Raw genomic sequence first — 19,955 nt, 5'->3', positions numbered from 1 at the left:
GAAAGACTGTTCGCACTTTCTATGTATTCCCAGCGATGTATTAAGAGTTTGAAAACGTTATAAGAAAGACTGTTCGCACTTTCTATGTATTCCCAGCGATGTATTAAGAGTTTGAAAACGTTATAAAAAATACTGTTCGCACTTTCTGTGTATTCCCAGCGATGTATTAAGAGTTTGAAAACGTTATAAGAAAGACTATTCGCACTTTCTATGTATTCCCAGCGATGTATTAAGAGTTTGAAAACGTTATAAAAAATACTGTTCGCACTTTCTGTGTATTCCCAGCAATGTATTAAGAGTTTGAAAACGTTATAAGAAAGACTGTTCGCACTTTGTTTGGCCCCTTTAGCTGTGAAGACGCCTTCCAACCATTTATAAGCTGTGGTATCCAACCTCATCGAACCTAAATCCGGCCCTGGGCGGAGAGAGGGATTCCCCGCTCTGGGCTGCTGGGGCATCCACCAGGACCAAAAGCCTCTCCTACCTGGGAAACCCCTCCACCGGCTGATTGGGTGGGCGGGGCTTGGAGTGTGACGCGTCCCCCGCGGAGGTGATAAAGAGGGCTGGGAAGCGCGCCGCCGGAGCAAGCGGGCGAGTCTCGGGATGGGGCAGGTCTTGGCCAAGCTCTTGGGCATCTTCGGAAGCCGAGGTAGGCGCCTCCCTCCGCCGCCCCCTGCCTTGCTCCTCCACCCCGTCCTGCCATATCTCCCCCCCCCCCCAGCTCTTGGGCTCTTTCTCTTTGCAGCTCCTGCATTTTTATTGTGTGCCTCTTTCTTTCTGGGGTCGTTTTCCGGCGTCGGGTCTTGTTTTGCCTTGGCGTTGCTCCTTGGCCGTTGACGCCTGGGAGGGTTTGCCTTGGATTTGCCCCTCTCTAGATGCACATTTCCCCCATCTAAACAATGAAAACTCAACCATAAGTTGAGTTTTGAGAATCCAGATGGGGGAAACGTGCTTCTAGAGAGCAGCAAATCCAAAGCAAAACCTCCCCTGCGTAAATGGTCCTTGGCCACTTATGCCTGGGAGGTTTTGCTTTGGATTTGCTTCTCTCTAGATGCGCGTTTCCCCCATCCGAATTCTCAAAACTCTGCCTGGGGGCTTATGGTTGAGTTTTCATTGTTTAGATGGGGGAAATGTGCATCTAGAGAGGGGCAAATCCAAGGCAAAACCTCCCATGCCTAAATGGTCCTTGTCTCCCTTTCTACTCCCACTTATGCCTGGGAGGTTTTGCTTTGGATTTACTTCTCTCTAGATGCGCGTTTCCCCCATCCGAATTCTCAAAACTCTGCATGAAGGCTTATGGTTGAGTTTTGATTGTTTAGATGGGGAAAATGTGCATCTAGAGAGGGGCAAATCCAAGGCAAAACCTCCCATGCCTAAATGGTCCTTGTCTCCCTTTCTACTTCGACTTGGCACGGTTCCCCCCCCCCTTTCAGGTTTGGATTCGTTTTCCCGTTGACTTCCGTTTTCTATTTCTGTCCGCTTTTCTTGTTTCTCTTTTTGTCCCACCCACCCACACAAACACACACTTTTGTTTTGGTGTGTCCTGACTTGTTGCTTCGTCCCCTTTGGAAGAGTTCTTTTAACTTCTCCCCTTCAGTGATGTACGCACGCGCACCCTTTTTTCCTTCACCCCCCCTCGTTTCCCCCTTATTTTTGCTTTATGCACTACAGCAGCAGCCCAAGCTCCTCTTGCAACTCTCCAGGATTCTTCGGGTGGGGGGGGATTTCCTTTTCTTTTGTCTCTTATGCATGGGAGGTTTTGCCTTGGATTTGCCCCTCTCTAGATGCACATTTTCCCCATCCAAATTTTCAGAACTCAAAAATAACCCCCCATGCAGAGTTTTGAGAATTCGGATGGGGAAAATGTGCATCTAGAGAGCAGCAAATCTAAGGCAAAACCTCCCATGCATGTGTCTTTTCTCACTTTGCATTCCTTTCTTTGGAGATTTCCTTTCCCAAGTATGCATTTTTTATTGGGAGATTTTCCTCCTCCCTTTCACTCCTCATTTCCCCTTCTTTTTTCCCTTTCAGGGAACTCAGTGCCATATGGGAGGGTGATATGGAGGGGGGAAGGGTGCTGACCTTTCCAGCACTCCAGAGAAGGAAAAGCTTTTTGGGCGGGCGTGGGTGTTTCAGGCAGCTTGCGGGTGTGAATGTGCTTCTCTGGGATGTGTGGATTGTGAGTCTGGGGAGGGCTGCTGTGGGGGGGCTCGCTGCTTTGTTTACGCATGAGAGATGTGGAATGAAAGTGGGGGGGCACTTTTTCTGTTTGCTGCACTTCGTATCCAAGTTGCACTTTTGCAAAGTGGTTTGGCTTGTTTAGAAACTTACTCGTTGGGAGTGGAAGGTAGGTCTCTTCTGATTCTGTCCACTGCACAGTAGTACATCTATAGCCAGCATGGTGTAGTGGTTAAGAGCGGTGGTTTGGAGCGGTGGACTCTGATCTGGAGAACCAGGTTTGACTCCCCACTCCTCCACATGAGCGGTGGAGGCTAATCTGGTGAACTGGATTTGTTTCCCCACTCCTGCACATGAATCCAGCTGGCCGACCTTGGCCTAGTCACAGCTCTCTTTGAGCTCTCTCAGCCCCACCTACCTCACAGGGTGTGGGGAGGGGAAGGGAGGGTCATTATAAGCCGGTTTGCTTCTGGTAGAGAAAGTCAGCATATAAAAACCAACTCTTCTTCTTCATCTTTAGGGCAGTGTTGAGGTTTCCCAGAAGTTTATGTATTATTATTCTATCCCGCTCTCCCTGACAAAGCTGGCCTCAGAGCGGTGAACAACACATAACATATCAACACATTAAATAATAAATACATTAAAAACCATTTGTATTATGTTCATATAAAGCCAGTAAAACCAAAAAGCATATATTGGTACATAAGTACCTACATGGCACACCTAGCAGGGTCTTCAGCGCACAGGGCCAGTGAGGGCTAGTCAACAAGGGTAGGTCCCCGCTTCTAGTAATCAAGCTAGTCGAGATGTTAAAAGCAAGGGGATGGGGGAAGGACAGGGAGGGCAGCACTTATTGGAAAGCCATAGCTGTCCTCAACTGTAAGCCCGGCGGAATAGTTCCGTCTTACAGGCGAACTCTTTTAAGTTGTTGGTTGGAGTAGGGTTCATTTGGGACTGTCTAGCAAGAACAAAAGGCAGAATCGGAGGGCAGAATGGGGTGTGCCTGTGGTGGGGTGGGGGTCCGCAACAGGAGACGGTTTTGTTGTGAGGGCAGGGAACAAAAGCCAATTTTTTGGGGGGGGGGAGAGAGCAGGGATTGTCTTGAGAGATTGAAATCTTAGCAGGAGGGGGTCGGAATGGGTGAGTTTCTAGGTCTCCTGGGCGCAGCCTGCCGTTGGAGCAAACAGCTGTGGTCTAGACAAAGGAATTTTAGACTTTGGGGCATCTTCGGCTGGTGTGTTTTGGTCTGAAAAGAAGTCCCAATAAGTATGGGGGGAGGGGTGCAGAGGTTTGGGGAGGACTGCGGAGGCTGCCATAGGGGGTTAGATAAGTGTCCCACAAAGTATTTTCCATGGCTTGTTTAGTCTTTGCTCATTTCCTGCACGAAACAATTAAGGCTGGAGGCCTTCAAATTCCTCAAGACTTTGGGTGAAAGGATGAAGCTGAAAACACCTCTCTGCGTGTTGTATGTGATACTCAGTTATACAATTGCTTTCAAATATACACACATATAATAAACATACCCAAATATACACTTACACACACATGCAACAAAAACATACACACACATCCAACAAAAACATATATGTGTTGGGAAATCTTTTCCCAAGTAGGCACTTTTTCACAAGTAGCGCAAACATGCCTATATGTATTTACTTAAAAAAAAAATATTTATTTCATTTCTACCCTGCCTTTTTCCTAATGGGGACCCAAAGCAGCTTACATTATTCTCCTTTCCTCCATTTTATCCTCACAACAGCCCTGCAAAATGGGCTGGTCCCACTCTCAGCCTAACCTAAGGTCACCCCACAAGCTTTCATGGAAGAATGGAGATTCAAACCTGGGTCTCCAAGATCCTAATCTGACACTCTAACCACTGTACCATGCTAGGTATAGTTCTATTCCTGCCTTTCTCCCAAGCTTCCCAGACACTTACGGGAATATACAGAAAAATACACATACAGGCACATTTTATGCCATGTGTTCTCAATCCTACATCCATGTGTGTGTAAGCACTCTAACACAGTTGTGTCCATTCATGCCTTTAACACACATTTATCCTGATTCCATGAGGGCAGCTTGTGTGTGAAGTTTTTCTTCACACAATGCATAGTTAAATAGTGGAACTCCCTGCTCCTGGATGATGGCTGCCAACTTGGAAGGCTTTAAGAGGGGAGTGGACATGGTCATGGAGGAGAGGGGTATTCATGGCTACTAGTAAAAATGGATACTAGTCATGATGCATACCGATTCATTCTCTCCAGGATCAGAGGAGCATGCCTATTATATTAGGTGCTGTGGAACACAGGCAAGATAATGCTGCCGCAGTGGTCTTGTTTGTGGGCTTCCTAGAGGCACCTGATTGGCCACTGTGTGAACAGACTGCTGGACTTGATGGGCCTTGGTGTGGTCCAGCATGGCTTTTCTTACCTTCCTTCCTTCCTTCCTTTTCTCTTCAATATCAGAGGAGCATACCTAGTCTATTAGGTGCCTAGGAACACAGGCAGGATGGTGCTGCCGCAGTCTTGTTTGGGGGCTTCCTAGAGGCACCTGGTTGGCCACTGTGTGAACAGACTGCTGGGCTTGATGGGCCTTGGTCTGATCCAGCATGGCCTTTCTTATGTTCTTAAGTTTGTACAGAGAAAGGTGGGTCTGCTGTACTGGTTTCACAAAAGCTTAATGCGTGCGAAGGAAAGGAGAGGGGAAAGACAATATCCAGCATTGGGAGAATGGGTGTGTATAACTCTTGTTGCCTGATAGGAGTTCCCATGTGTCCTGAGTCATTGTTTATGAGACCGTGTTTTAGCATATGGAGGCCTGCTTCTGCTGTGGCCACTGTTCTGACTCAGTACATTGTACTTGCACAAGTTGCGGTTTGAGCTGATCCATTGTGGTCTTGCCAGCAAGTATTTACTCATGAATTAGCGAGTCGACACCTTTGACAAGGGCTCAAACTCCTGCACTTGCTTTAAAAAAAATCCCTAGGCATGCACAAATTAATAGACGATCTTTCATAAACCAATATTTCTTCCCAAAAAACCCTTATCAGGAGCAGTGTGGAGTCTTTCTCTTCCTGCGCACGTATGCATACACTTCTAACGTTTGGAACTTGAGTGCGGCGAATGTAGCCAATTGTGTGAAGCAGGCTGTGAGATTTGTTTCTGGCATCTGGAAGAAAAAGATCTGCTATTATGTTTTCTTTATGTTTTAAGTAAAACTTCCTTCCTCACAAACTGATATAAAAAAAAACTTAACATGCCAAGCTGGTTTTTTTGGTACAGAGGGAACTTTTTTTTTTTTAAGGTTCTTTGCACCCCAAAAAAATTCTTACTGCCTAGTCTGACCGCTTCGCCACAGAATAAGAGCATTGTGACATTCGTCCTTCAATGTAAAACAGGCTTTTCCTGAAACTTTGCAGGAACTCAAGTTTCAGTTCTTTTAAAATTTGTTCGTAGGAATCTCAGCCTTCAACCTCTGCCACAGCGTGTTTGTTTTGCAAATTCCTCTATGGGCTCCGTTTACAGTGGCCAGAGCTGCCATGCGAGGAAAATGAAATTCTGTTTTTAACTGTTTTTTGCTGACAGATAGAAAGGCAGTATATGGCTTGCACCAAGTTTTCTCTATTGCCGTGCCTATATTAGTTAAAGTGGGTGGAACAAAATAATGCGACTCTATATTTGCAGAGCATTTTTGGCTCAAAAAACTTGCACATATTATCACAGTAATCCTTCACAACAGCCCTATAAGGTAGGCCAGTATCATTCCTGTATTGCAGATAAGTAAACGTGGGCTTCTTCCTCATGGAGATTCCCCCCCCCCCCTGCAAGGCCAGCAGGAAGCCCCTGGAGAATTTGGGAGCATCCAGATGACATCATGCCCCATCTGGCCTGACTTGCCTGCCTCCCTTTGAGCTGGCTCAAAGGGGAAGCTGTGGGGTGGCTGGAGGGAGGGTGTCCATCTGGATCTTCCGCCCACATTTCTTCCCCCTTTCTTTTGGCCCTTTAAAGAACTTTTTTCCTTTCCCAGTTAAGCGGAGTGGCTTGGCCAGGGAAACGAAAGGGGGGGCTTCCAGGCCACAGGGGGAGGATCAGGGTGGGATGGTGGCAGAAGTGACCACAACCGGGATGGGTGTGTGTGGACACTGCCCTTACTCTGCTTGCTGCCATGTTGGGAGCATATTTTTCCACTCTGAGTGAAAACAGTAAATGGGTGGCTGAGATGAGATTTGAACTGGCAACCTCTTTTTAGTAAAGGACTAAGTAAAGTGGGAGGGACTGTGGCTCAGTGGTAGAGCCTCTGCTTGGCATGCAGAAGGTCCCAGGTTCACTGAAGAGATAAATGCCCACTTTTAGTAATTGTGGATTGAGGACTTTATCACATCAGGATTTGAACATATGGCATACAGACGGCAATTGCGTATGGACTTATTTTTAGGTATTTGGAAATCTTCTATAGAAAATTATGTGTAGGCTAGCCGCCATGGTTTCGTATTTTTATCTATTCTATGTGAGATGCGTATGTAGAATAATTAAAAAAAAAAAAAAGATTGGAACCAGCAACTTGCCTAGTGCATTTTTTAAAGATACTCATAACTGGTAAAGGATGGTGAAGTTGTTAAGAGCAGTGGACTCTAATCTGGAGAACCAGGTTTGATTTCCCCACTCCTCCATATGAGCAGTTGATGCTAATCTGGTGAACCGGGTTGGTTTCCCCACTCCTACACATGAAGCCTGCTGGGTGACCTTGGGCTAGTCACAGCTCTTAGAGCTCTCTCAGCCTCACCTACCTCACAGGGTGTCTGTTGTGGGGAGGGGAAGGGAAGGGGATTGTAAGCCGGTTTGATTCTTCCTTAAGTGATAGAGAAAGTCGGCGTATAAAAAACTAACTCTTCTTTTTCTTTAATTCCATTTTTCCTCCAAGGGTCTCAAGGCTGAGGGCATGATTCAGCTGATCAGAACTTGGCTAGAAAGCCCTATGGTGTTGACTGGGCACAAGACAGCTTCATGTATTCCTATAGGTCAAACAAGGTCCATGACCAATTTTTCAAGGTTGAAACTGATGCAGCGGTAAATTCGAACAGCAACTCCATAGCTGAGTAAATATCAGAGTGGCTCTTTTTGATCAGTTGTTTGGGACTGATTTATGATGATGTGCATAATCCCATTTACCAAAGAGAACACAGATGAACTGTTGGTGACTCCTATATAGTGATGCAACGGGGTAGATTCAAGGGATTTTGGCCTCCCTGAGCAAGATTAGCGCATCAGATTATATTGGGTGGTGTAAATTTATTGGTGGAGAAGGACATAGTTACTCCTGCTGTTTCTACATTCTTGATGGGAGGGACACCCCAGTAAGCCCCCTAATCAGCCAAAGCAGAGGGAAGAAAGCTGCATGCAATTGTCTGGAGTTATTCGAGACCTCCATGGAATAGTTGGCAAACAGCTGGATGCTTGGGTGGGTTGTCTGGGTTGAGCAATTATCCCTGCCTCACAGCTTGAGTTTCTTCATGTGCAATAAAAGTTCACTGTATGAATGGGTTGTAAAGATCTCTTAACAATTGGTTGGATCCAGCCAGCTTTTTCGTTGAGACTTACCAAATCTCCTTCCATCTACAGCCTCCCGTCCTGTATGGCTCTTGGCCATGCAGATCCCAGGATCCCCAGCATAGCCTTTTTGGGTAGTCAAAGGGGACCCTTCTTCCATTTTTTTGCCAGCAGAAAAGCTGGTTGGATCCATCCTTGTATCTTTCCTGGACAGTCGGTAACTAATTCCAGATCTTTTCATTTTTGTCCCCCTTCAGAGCACAAGGTAATCATTATTGGTTTGGACAATGCTGGAAAAACTACCATCCTCTACCAGTTGTAAGTATCTTTCTCTCTCCCTCCACCCCCTGGTCAATTCATTACTCTTCAACCTGCCAGGCAGAGGAGGGGTTTAATTTGAGGACGAAGTGCTAGAATGTTTTTGATAGTCCTGGCTGTACCATAACTTCCGAGTAATACAGGTGATTCAGGGCATATGCAGAGTGCCTTTCTCATGTCATTGAAAGAATTCTCAACAGCCCCAACTTGGGCTGGGATGCAGAGAACTTTTGAGCTGTCTCCTCCTACTCCTCTAAGCAAAGTATGAAGGCTTCCTCCAACCTTAATGACTGTTTCTTCAACAGAAGAACCACTGAAGTTGGAGGAACTGCCTCCAGCCTGACTTAGGAGACTGCGTGGTGTAGTGGTTAAGAGCAGTGGTTTGGAGTGGACGACTCTGATCTGGAGAACCGGGTTTGATTCCCCACTCCTACACATGAGCAGCAGAGGCTAATCTGGTGAACTGGATTTGTTTCCCCACTCCTACACATGAGGCCATCTGGGTGACCTTGGGCAAGTTACAGCTCTGTTAGAGCTCTCTCAGCCCCACCTACCTCACGGGGTCTGTTGTGGGGAGGGGAGGGGAAGGTGATTATAAGCCGGTTTGAGTCTCCCTTAAGTTGAAGGGAGTCAGCATATAAAAACCAACTCTTCTTCATTGCATAAAATTTGATAAAAAGTTAAGACATTCTCTAGCAGCTTAGGACCAAACTAGACATGCCGACATCCTTGTGTCTGCCACAGGGACACTGCCGCCATTTTACAGTGATTTAAAAATGCAATGGTTGGGCCTGCAGTGTGGTGGGTTCAGACACTCTTCTTCCCCCATGCGCCCTTTCAAGTGCTGCAATTGCTTCACATGCACACACACCCTGGCACTGGGGTGGGGGGAGGCAGGGAGGGGCAAGAGCACTTCAGCCCGCCACGTGGCAGGCCTGGTCAGGATCGGGCCCTTGGTGAGCGATTAGTATATTGGTCTTAGAGGCCCAGGTTTGAATCCACACTCTACTATCAAAGCTTGTGTTGCGCGGCGCAACACTTGCTGGGTGACCTCCAGGTACTAGCTGGAGATCTCCTGCTATTACAACTGATCGCGAGCTGATAAGAGATCAGTTCACATGGAGAAAATGATAATTGGATTCTATGGCATTGAAGTCCCTCCCCAAACCCCGTCCTCCTACGGCTCCACCCCAAAAATCTCCAGATATTTCTCAACCCAGAGCTGGCAACCCTAGTAGGACCTGGTGGGGCTTTTGCCCAGCAAAGCTTCTGATTGGCTGTGCAGATTATTAAAAAGTTATTTCAGCAAACAGCTGCTACTACAGCACAAAGATCTTGACCACAGTACTGTCTGTGAATGCAATATTTTTTTTCTTTTAAACAATGTTCATTTTGAAAAGCATCCTGTTAAACAGAGCTTCTGCCAAAAACGTTGAAGAGTTACAGTTAGGGTTATACATAACCTCACTCCCTGGTATTTTGTGGCTGGCTCCACCTCCTGTGGCTAGCACTTTATGGTTGCGCCTCCCTCCTTGGTTCTAGCAATCAAAATAACTCCCCGCAGAATAAAACGAGCATTTAAAAAAAAAAAAAGATATAGTGGTGTAAAAATCAAGATTGCAACAATAAAAGGGACAGGAAAAGAAGTACAATAATAAAGATAGAAAACATGCGTCAGAACAGCACGTAAAAATATCAGCCAAACAATCGAGCAGCGAGGAAAGAACTGAAAACAAACCAAAGCTTGGGTGAAAACTAAAGGCTTGACCTGGTGGCCCAACCCGGGCAGGCTCAGTGCCAGATGACAAACTGAAAAATAGGGGGAGAGTTCCAAAGTTGAGGTGACGCCACCGGAAAGGCCCTGAAATAGATGATGCCCAAAATGGCCACTTGCCTGCCAGGAACATTCCTATTAACCACATATACCACATTCCATTTTTCAGGGGTTGTAAGATTCAGACACTTTCCTTCAAATTAGAGACTGTTTGATTTGTATACCTATTTTATATACCTATATACCCAGGGTCATGTAAAAACTTCTAGGGCAAAAAGGGGTTGCGAGTGGAAAAAGTTTAAGAAGCCCTGCTCTAGGCTGATCCTGCATTTAGCATGGGGTTGGACTAGATGGCCTATATGGACCCTTCCAACTCAATGATTCTATAATGCTATGATTTGGTTCTAACACAACAGTCTCTAATTTGAAGGAAAGTGTCTGATAACATTTACTGATAATAAATCATAAGAAACCTTTTACTGTTGCCCAATGTTTTGCAACCCCCCACATTCAGTTACTCGACCCCATATGGGGTTGAGATCCACAGTTTAAGAAGCTTTGGCCTAGAGCATCCCTGACGTGCTTGTCCAGCCTCTGCTTAAAGGTTGCCAGTGAGGGAGAGCTCACCACCCCCCTAGGTAGTTGATTCCACTGTCGAACAACTCTTACTGTGAAAGTTTTTTCCTAATATCCAGCCGGTACCTTTCCTACCGCAATTTAAACCCATTATTTGCAAGTCCTATCCTCTGCTGCCAACAGGAACAGCTCCCTGCCCTCCCCTAGGTGACAGCCCTTCAAATCCTGAATTGTAGTAAAGATTGTAGACTTGTCAGACAGTACCATTGTTGTTTTTTCATTTTGTGGTTAGTACCAGGATGGTACTCTGTGCAAGAGATGTTGCTGTTATGCTTTGAAAACCTTTTCCACCTTTTCCGATGTTGTGGTGATTGTAGTTAGCCAGAAGAAGAGTTAGTTTTTATATGCCGATTTTCTCTGCCACTTAAGGGAGACTCAAACTGGCTTACAATCACCTTCCCTTCCCCTCCCCACAACAGACACCCTGTGAGGTAGGTGAGGCTGAGAGAGTGTGACTTGCCCAAGGCCACCCAGCTGGCTTCGTGTGGAGGAGTGGGGAAACAAATCCAGTTCACCAGATTAGCCTCCGCCGCTCATGTGGAGGAGTGGGAATCAAACCCGGTTCTCCAGATCAGAGCCCACCGCTCTTAACCACTACGCCACGCTGGCTTTCTTGGGGTTTCCAAGATGCTTCAGATTTGGGATAGGAAGACCTGTGTATTTCATTAGCACTGCTTATTGGGGAGGAGCAATATTGTGGTAGAAGCTATTGAGGGGTTGTGCCATCTTCCTGATCTGGTCTTCTAATTCACTGGTCTGGTCTTCTGCCAGCCTCATGAATGAAGTTGTACACACATCCCCCACCATTGGAAGCAATGTAGAAGAAATTGTTCTGCGCAAGACGCACTTCCTGATGTGGGACATCGGTGGGCAAGAAGCCCTGAGGTCTACCTGGAACACCTACTATTCCAACACTGAAGTGAGTGTGGATCCAGATAACTTAGATGAATTAAAATAGATTTGACGGCGCTGCAGACCAGGAAAGATCTGAAAGTCTACCCCCCCATCATAAAAACACCCGATCTACCTAAAGGTAAAGGTCCCCTGTGTGAGCACTGGGTCATTCCTGACCCATGGGGTGACGTCACATCCCAACGTTTCCTAGGCTGACTTTTGTTTACGGGGTGGTTTGCCATTGCTTTCCACAGCCATCTACACTTTACCTCCAGCAAACTGGGTACTCATTTTAGCAACCTGGGAAGGATGGAAGGCGGAGTAAACCTTGAGCCGGCTACCTGAAACCGACTTCCATCGGGATCGAACTCAGGTTGTGAGCAGAGCTTGGGCTGCAGTACTGCAGCTTACCACTCTGCACCACGGGGCTCTTCTTGATGTACCTACCAACCCCATAAATGCCAGCAGGGCCATTTGCCATCAGCCTATGCCAATCCAAATCAATATGTCATTAGAAAAGGTCCGTTACATTTAAAACTTACAAAATAAATAGTTTTAGGTGACTTTAGCTACTGGTCCTTGCTGCGTGCACTGGAGAGGCCAAAACCCAAGTCACTGGCAGTCAGACTTGGGAGATAATTCTTTGCTGTCCAAAATATGGCAGTTGTATTGGAGTATATCTGAAACTCTTGCAGCTCTAATACTTGCAAGGGCAGAACACAGCTGTTACTCCCATGAGCATGGTTGTGGGGAGGAAATGAGTTAACCCTTTTATGAGCCACAACAAAGGTGCATGGCAAGATGTTCTTCAGAAACTTAGCAAACTGTATCTTGAACGCTGTGAGGTTCTTTCTTCCTACAGCTGTTCTAGGGAGATTCCGTCCCCCATCTCGAAACCTTCCTTCTGTGGTTTGCAGCATCAATTTTGCTCTAGTTCTCACAAACAACCTTAGATCTGAACTGTCCCACTTAAGGCTACAGGTGAAAACATCACGTGATGGAAAGTTCCCATGTGAAGGAAGATTCCTGAACACAGGAAAACTAAGCTGGAGCTCTTCTCTCTGACATGGTAGCTCTTTTATGAGAGCCGATGGCTGCATAGCGGCTAAGACAAAGCGACGAGTTGGAAATTATCTTAACCCATCTTCTGTGAACTTTCTAGATGGCTTTAGGTGGGCTATGCGGTCTTATGGCTCAACTGCACTGTTTCCCCTCCAACGCAGACACACATCTGTTTGTTTTACATTGTTTTTTCCCCTTTTAACGAATGCAGTCTCCAGGATTGTTTGATCAGAGGGGAAATATGTAGATGCACACATTGTATGCATAGGTGCTGTGCAGAATGCTTGTTTCTGCTCTCCACATGTTCAGTCAGAACATGGAGTGGTCATGTTGTAGAGGGCCTGCTTGAAGTGGTGGGAGTCCAGTTACAGGTTTGCCGCTCCATCAGCGTGAACGTTAACTGCTTGCCTGCAGATACTAGTTCTGGTATTCCTTTACAATTGTCTGTTCATTTCCTTCATCTTTACCCCGCTTTTCTCCACAAAAGCGGCGTACAACATTCTCCCTTTCATCCTCACAATGACTCTGAAGTCGGGTTAGGCTGAATGTGTGTGATTGATAGGGTTGCCAGGTCCCTTCCCTCCTCCGGTGGGAGGCTCTTCTTGCAAAGTGTGTGCGCGTGTGCGCGTGCACCAACGCGCGCACATCACTTCCGGTTTAGAACCAGAAGTGCCGCATTGCAAAGGGCCTTTACCTCTTAGTTTGAGTGGTAAAGCGGCCCTTTACCACTCAAACGAAGAGGTAAAAGGCCCCTTGCAAGGCGGAACTTCCGGTTCTAAACCAAAAGTGACACTCACAATATGCACACGTGCACATCTGCCCGCCGACCCTCAGGTGGTCAGCGGGCAGAAGGGGAAATTGCCGGGGGGTTGCCCGCCACCAGCGGGCACCTGTCAACCCTAGTGATTGACCCAAGGACACCCAGCAAGCTTCCATGGCAGAATGGGGGATTCAAACTTTGGTCGGCCAGGTCCTAGCCTGACACTTAACCCCAACACCCTGTTGTCTGTTGTGCTAATGTGGTTCCCTTCCTGGCCCTTCAGCTTGCCACGTTATTTCCCCTTCAGGTCACACTTGTCCACCATTGATCAGCTATGCAGTGCTAGCTTTTCCTCCCAATCAGTTCGGAATAAGACTAAAATGTCGGGAGAAAGTGGAATTTGAGCCCTCTCTGAGTCACCGTCTGCTTTGAGAAAACAAAGCCAAGCTGAGACATGCTCCTTTTTGTCTTCCAAGTCCACATTCTTGACATTTCTCTCCTCCCCTTCTTCTGATTTTTTTTTTGCTTGCTGTTTCATGCGTCTCAGTTCTTGCCGAGGCAGCAAATCGGCAAAACAGATACTCCGTCCGCCCTCTGCAAATACAATCCTCTAAAGTGAAGGGCCCTTTTAAAATTCCACATTGATTTTGTGTTGCTTAAGGAAGAGGGGTATTTCTACACCAAAGCGTAGTCTTTGGTAAATCCATGGGTAGATGTCTCTAGAGGCAGCGAAATAAGCGACGCGGAATGACCTTGTGCTCTGTTCTAGCCTGCAAAAAACCTCAGTTGCAATGAAATCCAGTCTGAGATTTCTTTTCTACTTTTGCTGCAACCGTGTATCAGCTCCCCCAACCCCGAATTTACTACTGACGTGTGAATAGACATTTGACAGGCTACGACTGCTGAACCGAGAGGTTTATCGCTCTGATTCTGCGGTGGAAGTGTCCTCAAGCATGTGCGGAGTGTCATTTCCTTATCACAGTTCCTTCAGAACTATGAGGGGACAACTTTCCTACTGGCCTGAGTCTCTTCCTAGAGGTCACCAATCTTTTTGAGCCTGCAGGCGCCATTGGAAGTCTTGACATAGTGTAGTGGGCACAGCCACAAAATGGCAGCAGCAGCTTACCTTCAGTCGCACAGTGAAGATCCTTGAGCTGCGGTGGTAGCCGCTGCCAAAAGCAATGTTTAAAAAATCTGCACAGCCAATCGGAAGCCTTGCTGGGGAAAAGCCCCACCTGCCCCCACCCACTTTCTAAAAATGTTGGGCGTGCACCAGAAAAAATGTCAGTGGGTGCCATGGCCACCCACAGGTACTACTTCGGGCACCCTTGTCCTAGAAAATATATATATTGAACCTCACCACTGTGTCCCGATCGCCCTTAAACTCTTCCAGGCAAAAACATTAGCTCAGATGCTCTACGGGACTCACCTTGGCTCTACACCTTCTTGCTTTACACCTCTTGAACTGGTGCAATCCAAATTTCTTAGAGTTGCCCTTCAACTCCCGAGATGCGTGTCAAATTCCCTGATCCGATTGGAAACTGGTACGATGAGGGTAGAGGCAAAGGTCTGCTTATCCTCTCTTTACGTATGGCTTAGGATGAATCTTAATCCTAGGGGTCTTTTGCCCCTGGTACTGAGTGACTCCTTTAGGTCAAGATGGATCATCGCTATAGGGGATAGACTAAATAGTTTGGGACTTGCTCCGTCGGCACTTTTGCAAATGGGTACGGACCAAGCTAGACTAACTATAAATGAAAGAGTCAAAAGATACTGAGCGTCAAATGGATCTCTTGAGATCCCCTGCATTTATTGAACCTCGCTGTTTGAGTGTATCTCCTTCCTCAGCATTGGCTTCTGGGACTAGGGCTTTTGGGACATCGTGCGCGCGCTGGCGCACATGCGCGTCCCTTTTGGTTTACAACCGGAAGTGCCGCCTCATGAGGGGCCTTATACCGCTCAAGCTCCCAGTTTGAGTGGTAAAGGGCCGTTTATGATGCGGCACTTCCGGGTGTAAGCGCATTGCAAGGGGCCTTTTACCACTGGGAGTTTGAGTGGCATAATGCCCCTCGCGAGGCGGCTGGTTGGCGGGCAGAGGGGTGAATTGCCGGGGGTTTGCATGCCACCGCCGGGCACCTGGCAACCCTGTCTGGGGCAGCTCATAGATTTGCCGCTTTCCCTTTCTCTCTAGTTTGTCATTCTCGTGATCGATAGCACGGACCGTGAGAGGTTGACAGTGACAAAAGAGGAGCTGTACAAGATGTTGGCTCATGAGGTGAGTTGCCTGCCGTGACGTGCAGGGAGGTGCATGGTGGGAAATCTTGGGTGCCCTTTTCAGGTTTCTTCGCGTACTATCTGCTGCCGGGAGAAGGTACTGTTTTATTGTTACAAAGCTGCCCGGCAGTCATGTCGGCTGCTTGTGTTACATTGCTTTATGTCACTGGCCGCATGTTATGAAAATGGAAAATCCGTGGCATTTATTTCCATGGAAACTGGCTACGATGCATAGAAACATGGAGAGTAAATGTTTTTGCAATCTGGAGAGGGCATCGTTCTACCATATGCGGTGGCTACGGGTATGGACTTCATAACAACTCTTGTTAATTTCATTTTTGTTATTCCCAATTTTAGGGGTGTATTGTTAACTGGTCCGGTTTCCATTTCGGGTACATGTGTTCCAGAATTTCAGGACTGTTACTTTTGCTGTTTACACACACACACACACACACACACACACACCCCACACACACACCTCAGAGATGGCAAGAATGGGGAGGGAGGCAGGGTGGAAGAGAGCAAGTAATCAGTCTGATGGATTTACCAAAGATGTAGAGATGTGAAGATTTAGAATTTGTAAACCGGTAGTAAAATATATGGAAATGACTACTGTTGATGTATAAAGTGTTAGAACATAAGAAAAGCCCTGCTGGATCAGACCAAGGCCCATCAAGTCCAGCTGTCTGTTCACAAAGTGGCCAACCAGGTGCCTCTAAGAAGCCCACAAACAAGACCACTGCAGCAGCACCATCCTCCCTGTGTTCCACCGCACCCAATATATTAGGCATGCTCCTCTGATCCTAGAGAGAATAGGTATGCATCATGACTAGCATCCATTTTAACTAGTAGCCATGAATACCCCTCTCCTCCATGAACATGTCCACTCCCCTCTTAAAGCTTTCCAAGTTGGTAGCCGTCACCACATCCTGGGGCAGGGAGTTCCACAATTTAACTATGCCTTGCGTGAAGAAATACTTTCTTTTATCAGTTTTGAATCTCTCACCCTCCAGCTTCAGCAGATGACCACGCGTTCTAGTTTTAGCCCTCTCTAAACCATGCATAATTTTATAATTATATAATTTTATAGACCTTTGGAGCTGCCAACTTGGAAGGCTTTAAGAGGGGAGTGGACATGTTCATGGACGTCGGCATAGGGGTCATGGCGCCTCCTAAGCCCATTTGGCCCCCAACCTTAGGAATGGGCTGTAAATTTCCAAGGTTAAAATCCACAACACAGAAATATCTAGAGTGGTGATACCCACTCTGTGACTCTTCTGAGCACTATTAGCCAATGTAGTATGTGGCCCATGGCTCAGAAAAGTGGGCAAGGTCTTTGCCTGGTGGGGCTTTTGTGGTTGGCAGGTGGCTCCCACTTTTAAACCATCACCTCCAGAGGAACAGGTAAGTGGCTAGCCTCGTGCCAGAGATGGACATTAACATGGTTCTTCTGATTGATCGTAATTGTGAAAGTGGCTTTCAGCAAGCCATGGTCTTGAGTACCACTGATCCAGAGCAAAATATGGTTAGGATAATAATTGGAGAAGAAGACAGGAAAGGGAAGGATGGCTGTTGTCCCCCTTCTCTAGCCCAGTACAGATTTTGCATGAGTTTTACTGAGTCTCAGATTATTCACTTTGAACTGGTCTGAAAATAGGATAAATGCTGATGCTTGAAATGTGCATCTTTTACTATTCCTAAGATGGATCCACCCAAGGAAAAATAATAATTGGGCACTCCTTATGCACCTTTCTATTTAATGATGGTCGTCTTGGAACTAGATCTTCCAAATGTCTCTGTGGCTCTTGATTTTGCGGGTCATTCTCGTGACTTTGGGAGTCTGTTAGTGTGATCAGGGAGCCAACGGGACATGGGAGTCAGCCGTGTGTTTCTTCCTTCCCCACCTCAGGACCTGCGCAACGCAGCCGTGTTGATATTTGCCAACAAGCAGGATGTCAAAAATTCCATGTCTGCCTTGGAGATCTCCAAGTTTCTGACCCTCAGCTCCATCAAAGACCATCCATGGCATATTCAAGAATGTTGTGCACTCACGGGGGAAGGGTGAGTATCGTGTGCTTAGACCGCCAGTGAAAAGGAGAAATGATTGGTGTGCTTTATCTGCGGAACTCTGTGTCTCATGAAATCGGTACAAGCTGGTGAGTTCAGAACTGGAAGTTTGTCAAGAAGAGTGACAGGAAATACCAATTTTGGACTATCAAAACCTGGGCTACCATATGCTGCAGACCCCAAGTACATTTGTAGCAGCAAGTATTAGGGGAGGGGCCGTGGCTTAGTGGTAGAGAATCTGCTTGGCATGCAGAAGGTCCCAGGTTCAATCCCCGGCATCTGCAGTTCAAGGGACCAGGCAAGTAGGTGATGTGAAAGACCCCTGCCTGAGACCCCGGAGAGCTGCTGCTGGTCTGAGTAGACAATATTGATTTCGATGGACCGAGGGTTTGATTTAGTATAAGGCAGCTTCATGTGTTCATGTGTATTTGGTCAGACTATTCACAGTCTAGGTCAGTATTATCTATTATGAAAGGCTGTGGCTGTCCACAGCCTCAGGCAGAGAAAGGTCTTTTTTCAACACCTGCTCTGTAAGATCATTTTTAATTGGGATTGAACTTGGCATGCAAAGTCATGGAGCTTTCTGCCTTCCTTTCAGTGGAAGAGAGATTGTAGGAGTTGTGGTTCTTTAGCGCTGACCCCTTTATCTTCTCCCCATAGCCTTCCAGCTGGTTTAGAGTGGATGACTTCTCGGGTTCAAGCTAACTGACACCAGCCAAAGCTACGCTAGAGAAGAAAGACAACTTTGTGTATTTATTTCCGTTTTCCAGACGCTCGGGACCTATTTGGGCCTTGCCTGGCCTTTATTTTCTTTCTGAAAGCCACAAGACTGGATTTTATAAGTTTCTATGAGATTATGGAAGGAGATGTGAACTGCGTCCGCAGAGAAAGAGGTGTGCAGAAATTTCTTCCAGACCAATCTTGCACCACGAAAGCTGCTACATGCCATTGAACAACTGCATGTGTGTGTGTGGGGGGGAATTAAAAGGTTTTGCTTGGGCACCTTTCCCCACAGAATAGCAAAGTATTCCCTGTATCGTTAAAAGCCTTGTGAGCCTAAAGTAAGGTCGTGCGAAAATTGCTGTGCACAGAGCCACACAGGCTCCCCAAACCGAAAGTATTTTGCTTTGCCGTAACAGAATCAGCAGGTGGTGAAAAAGCAGCATTGTCGTAGAGCGTGCCTCGATCTCGCGCTCTGGTTTCTGACATATCTTGGCTGCTTTCCAAATTGGAAGGAGTCCAAGAGACTTTGGAACAAAAAAGCGTTTGAGATTTCCCTTGTTCTCTTGGGATTGTTCATATTTCTTGGCGGAGAGGACAGAATGATCGGGATGCTGGATTTGCCCTTCAGCGTCCTTTTGGTTCCCACTGTCCTCTTTTCTTTCTCTTTTTTTTTTTTTAGTCCCAACTTTTTAAAGTGTCTGGTAATTTGTTAATGTCAGGAAAAAAATTCTGCTGCTTTTTGGAAAAGTTTCTTTTTCCGCGTTCAAGACAAGACTTGTCTTGCCAGGTTATTTGCAGGCTGCTGCGGTGTTCAGGTAAAGCAGTTTACATCAGAGTAGCAAAAGCTCAATATGGGGAAAAGTCCAGTCCCTACCTCACAAGGGAAGCTTCCTTCCCTTGCTTGCTAAATGAGTCAAACGCTTGCATTATTTTATACATTTTAAGGCAATTTGGATGAATTATCTCAACCAATTTGGGAGGGGGGCAGTTTGCACACACAGCCTTATGACCCCATCAATGGCTGTCCCCACCCCACATTAGTTAGTTGCTTGGCTGGGAAAGAGATACTTTATAGTCTCTCCGTTTCTCCAACGTTAAGACCTTTACAGGCTGTTGGACACTAAAGGCTGAGGAACCCTTTCAAATATTGTTGTATTTGGACAAAGGTAGATTACCACCATGCATCTGTGTTCTCCTGAAAGGGGGGATTTTTTAATTGTGATCTGTTTAGACTTTTTTTTAAGTGTTTTCTTATTAAATGATATTTATTTTTCACAGTTGTGCCTTATCATTTACTACCTGATTTTTATTCTGCAAGCAAAACTTGTCCCAGTGGCAGCCCTCGCTAGAATGACTTTGATGGCATGATCTGACAAATGACATCCAGCGTGGTGGTTAAGAGCGGTGGAGTCTGACCTGGAGAACCGGGTTCGATTCCCCACTCCTCCACGTGAGCGGCAGAGGCTAATCTGGGGAACTGGATTTGTTTCCCCACTCCTCCCCATGAAGCCAGCTGGGTGACCTTGGGCAAGTTACAGCTCTGAAGCCAGCTCTCTCAGCCCCACCTACCTCCCAGGGTATCTGTTGTGGGGAGGGGAAGTGAAGGTGATTGTAAGCCGGTTTGAGTCTCCCTTAAGTGCTAGAGAAAGTCGGCATATAAAAACCAATTCTTCTAATATCTGCTAACAGAAGGGGGGTTCTGGTTCCCTCCTCCTGCTGCACA

The 19,955-nt window shown here is 46.6% G+C and overlaps 1 protein-coding gene across 1 annotated transcript; it reads left to right on the top strand.

The window, feature by feature from the left end:
- The first annotated feature begins 601 nt into the window (after positions 1-601).
- On the top strand, positions 602-18,279 carry ARL5C (ADP ribosylation factor like GTPase 5C). The gene is made up of 6 exons (XM_056863550.1): positions 602-649; positions 7,982-8,042; positions 11,224-11,371; positions 15,360-15,443; positions 17,352-17,503; positions 18,170-18,279. The coding sequence occupies exons 1-6, from the start codon at positions 604-606 to the stop codon at positions 18,216-18,218; spliced, it is 540 nt and encodes a 179-aa protein (XP_056719528.1). The 5' UTR covers positions 602-603; the 3' UTR covers positions 18,219-18,279.
- The last annotated feature ends 1,676 nt before the right edge of the window (positions 18,280-19,955 follow it).

This window comes from Euleptes europaea, chromosome 18 (assembly GCF_029931775.1).
Source record: "Euleptes europaea isolate rEulEur1 chromosome 18, rEulEur1.hap1, whole genome shotgun sequence".
Classification (NCBI taxonomy): Eukaryota; Metazoa; Chordata; class Lepidosauria; order Squamata; family Sphaerodactylidae; genus Euleptes; species Euleptes europaea.
This window is presented reverse-complemented; position numbering and strand designations above follow the sequence as displayed.

What these genes read in the sequence shown, in the direction of transcription:
- ARL5C (XM_056863550.1), top strand. Translation starts at nt 604, where the DNA reads ATGGGGCAGGTCTTGGCCAAGCTCTTGGGCATCTTCGGAAGCCGAG. An exon ending in ACAAGATGTTGGCTCATGAG is followed by an intron (nt 15,444 to 17,351) that starts GTGAGTTGCCTG and finishes TCCCCACCTCAG; the next exon opens with GACCTGCGCAACGCAGCCGT. An exon ending in TGTGCACTCACGGGGGAAGG is followed by an intron (nt 17,504 to 18,169) that starts GTGAGTATCGTG and finishes TTCTCCCCATAG; the next exon opens with CCTTCCAGCTGGTTTAGAGT.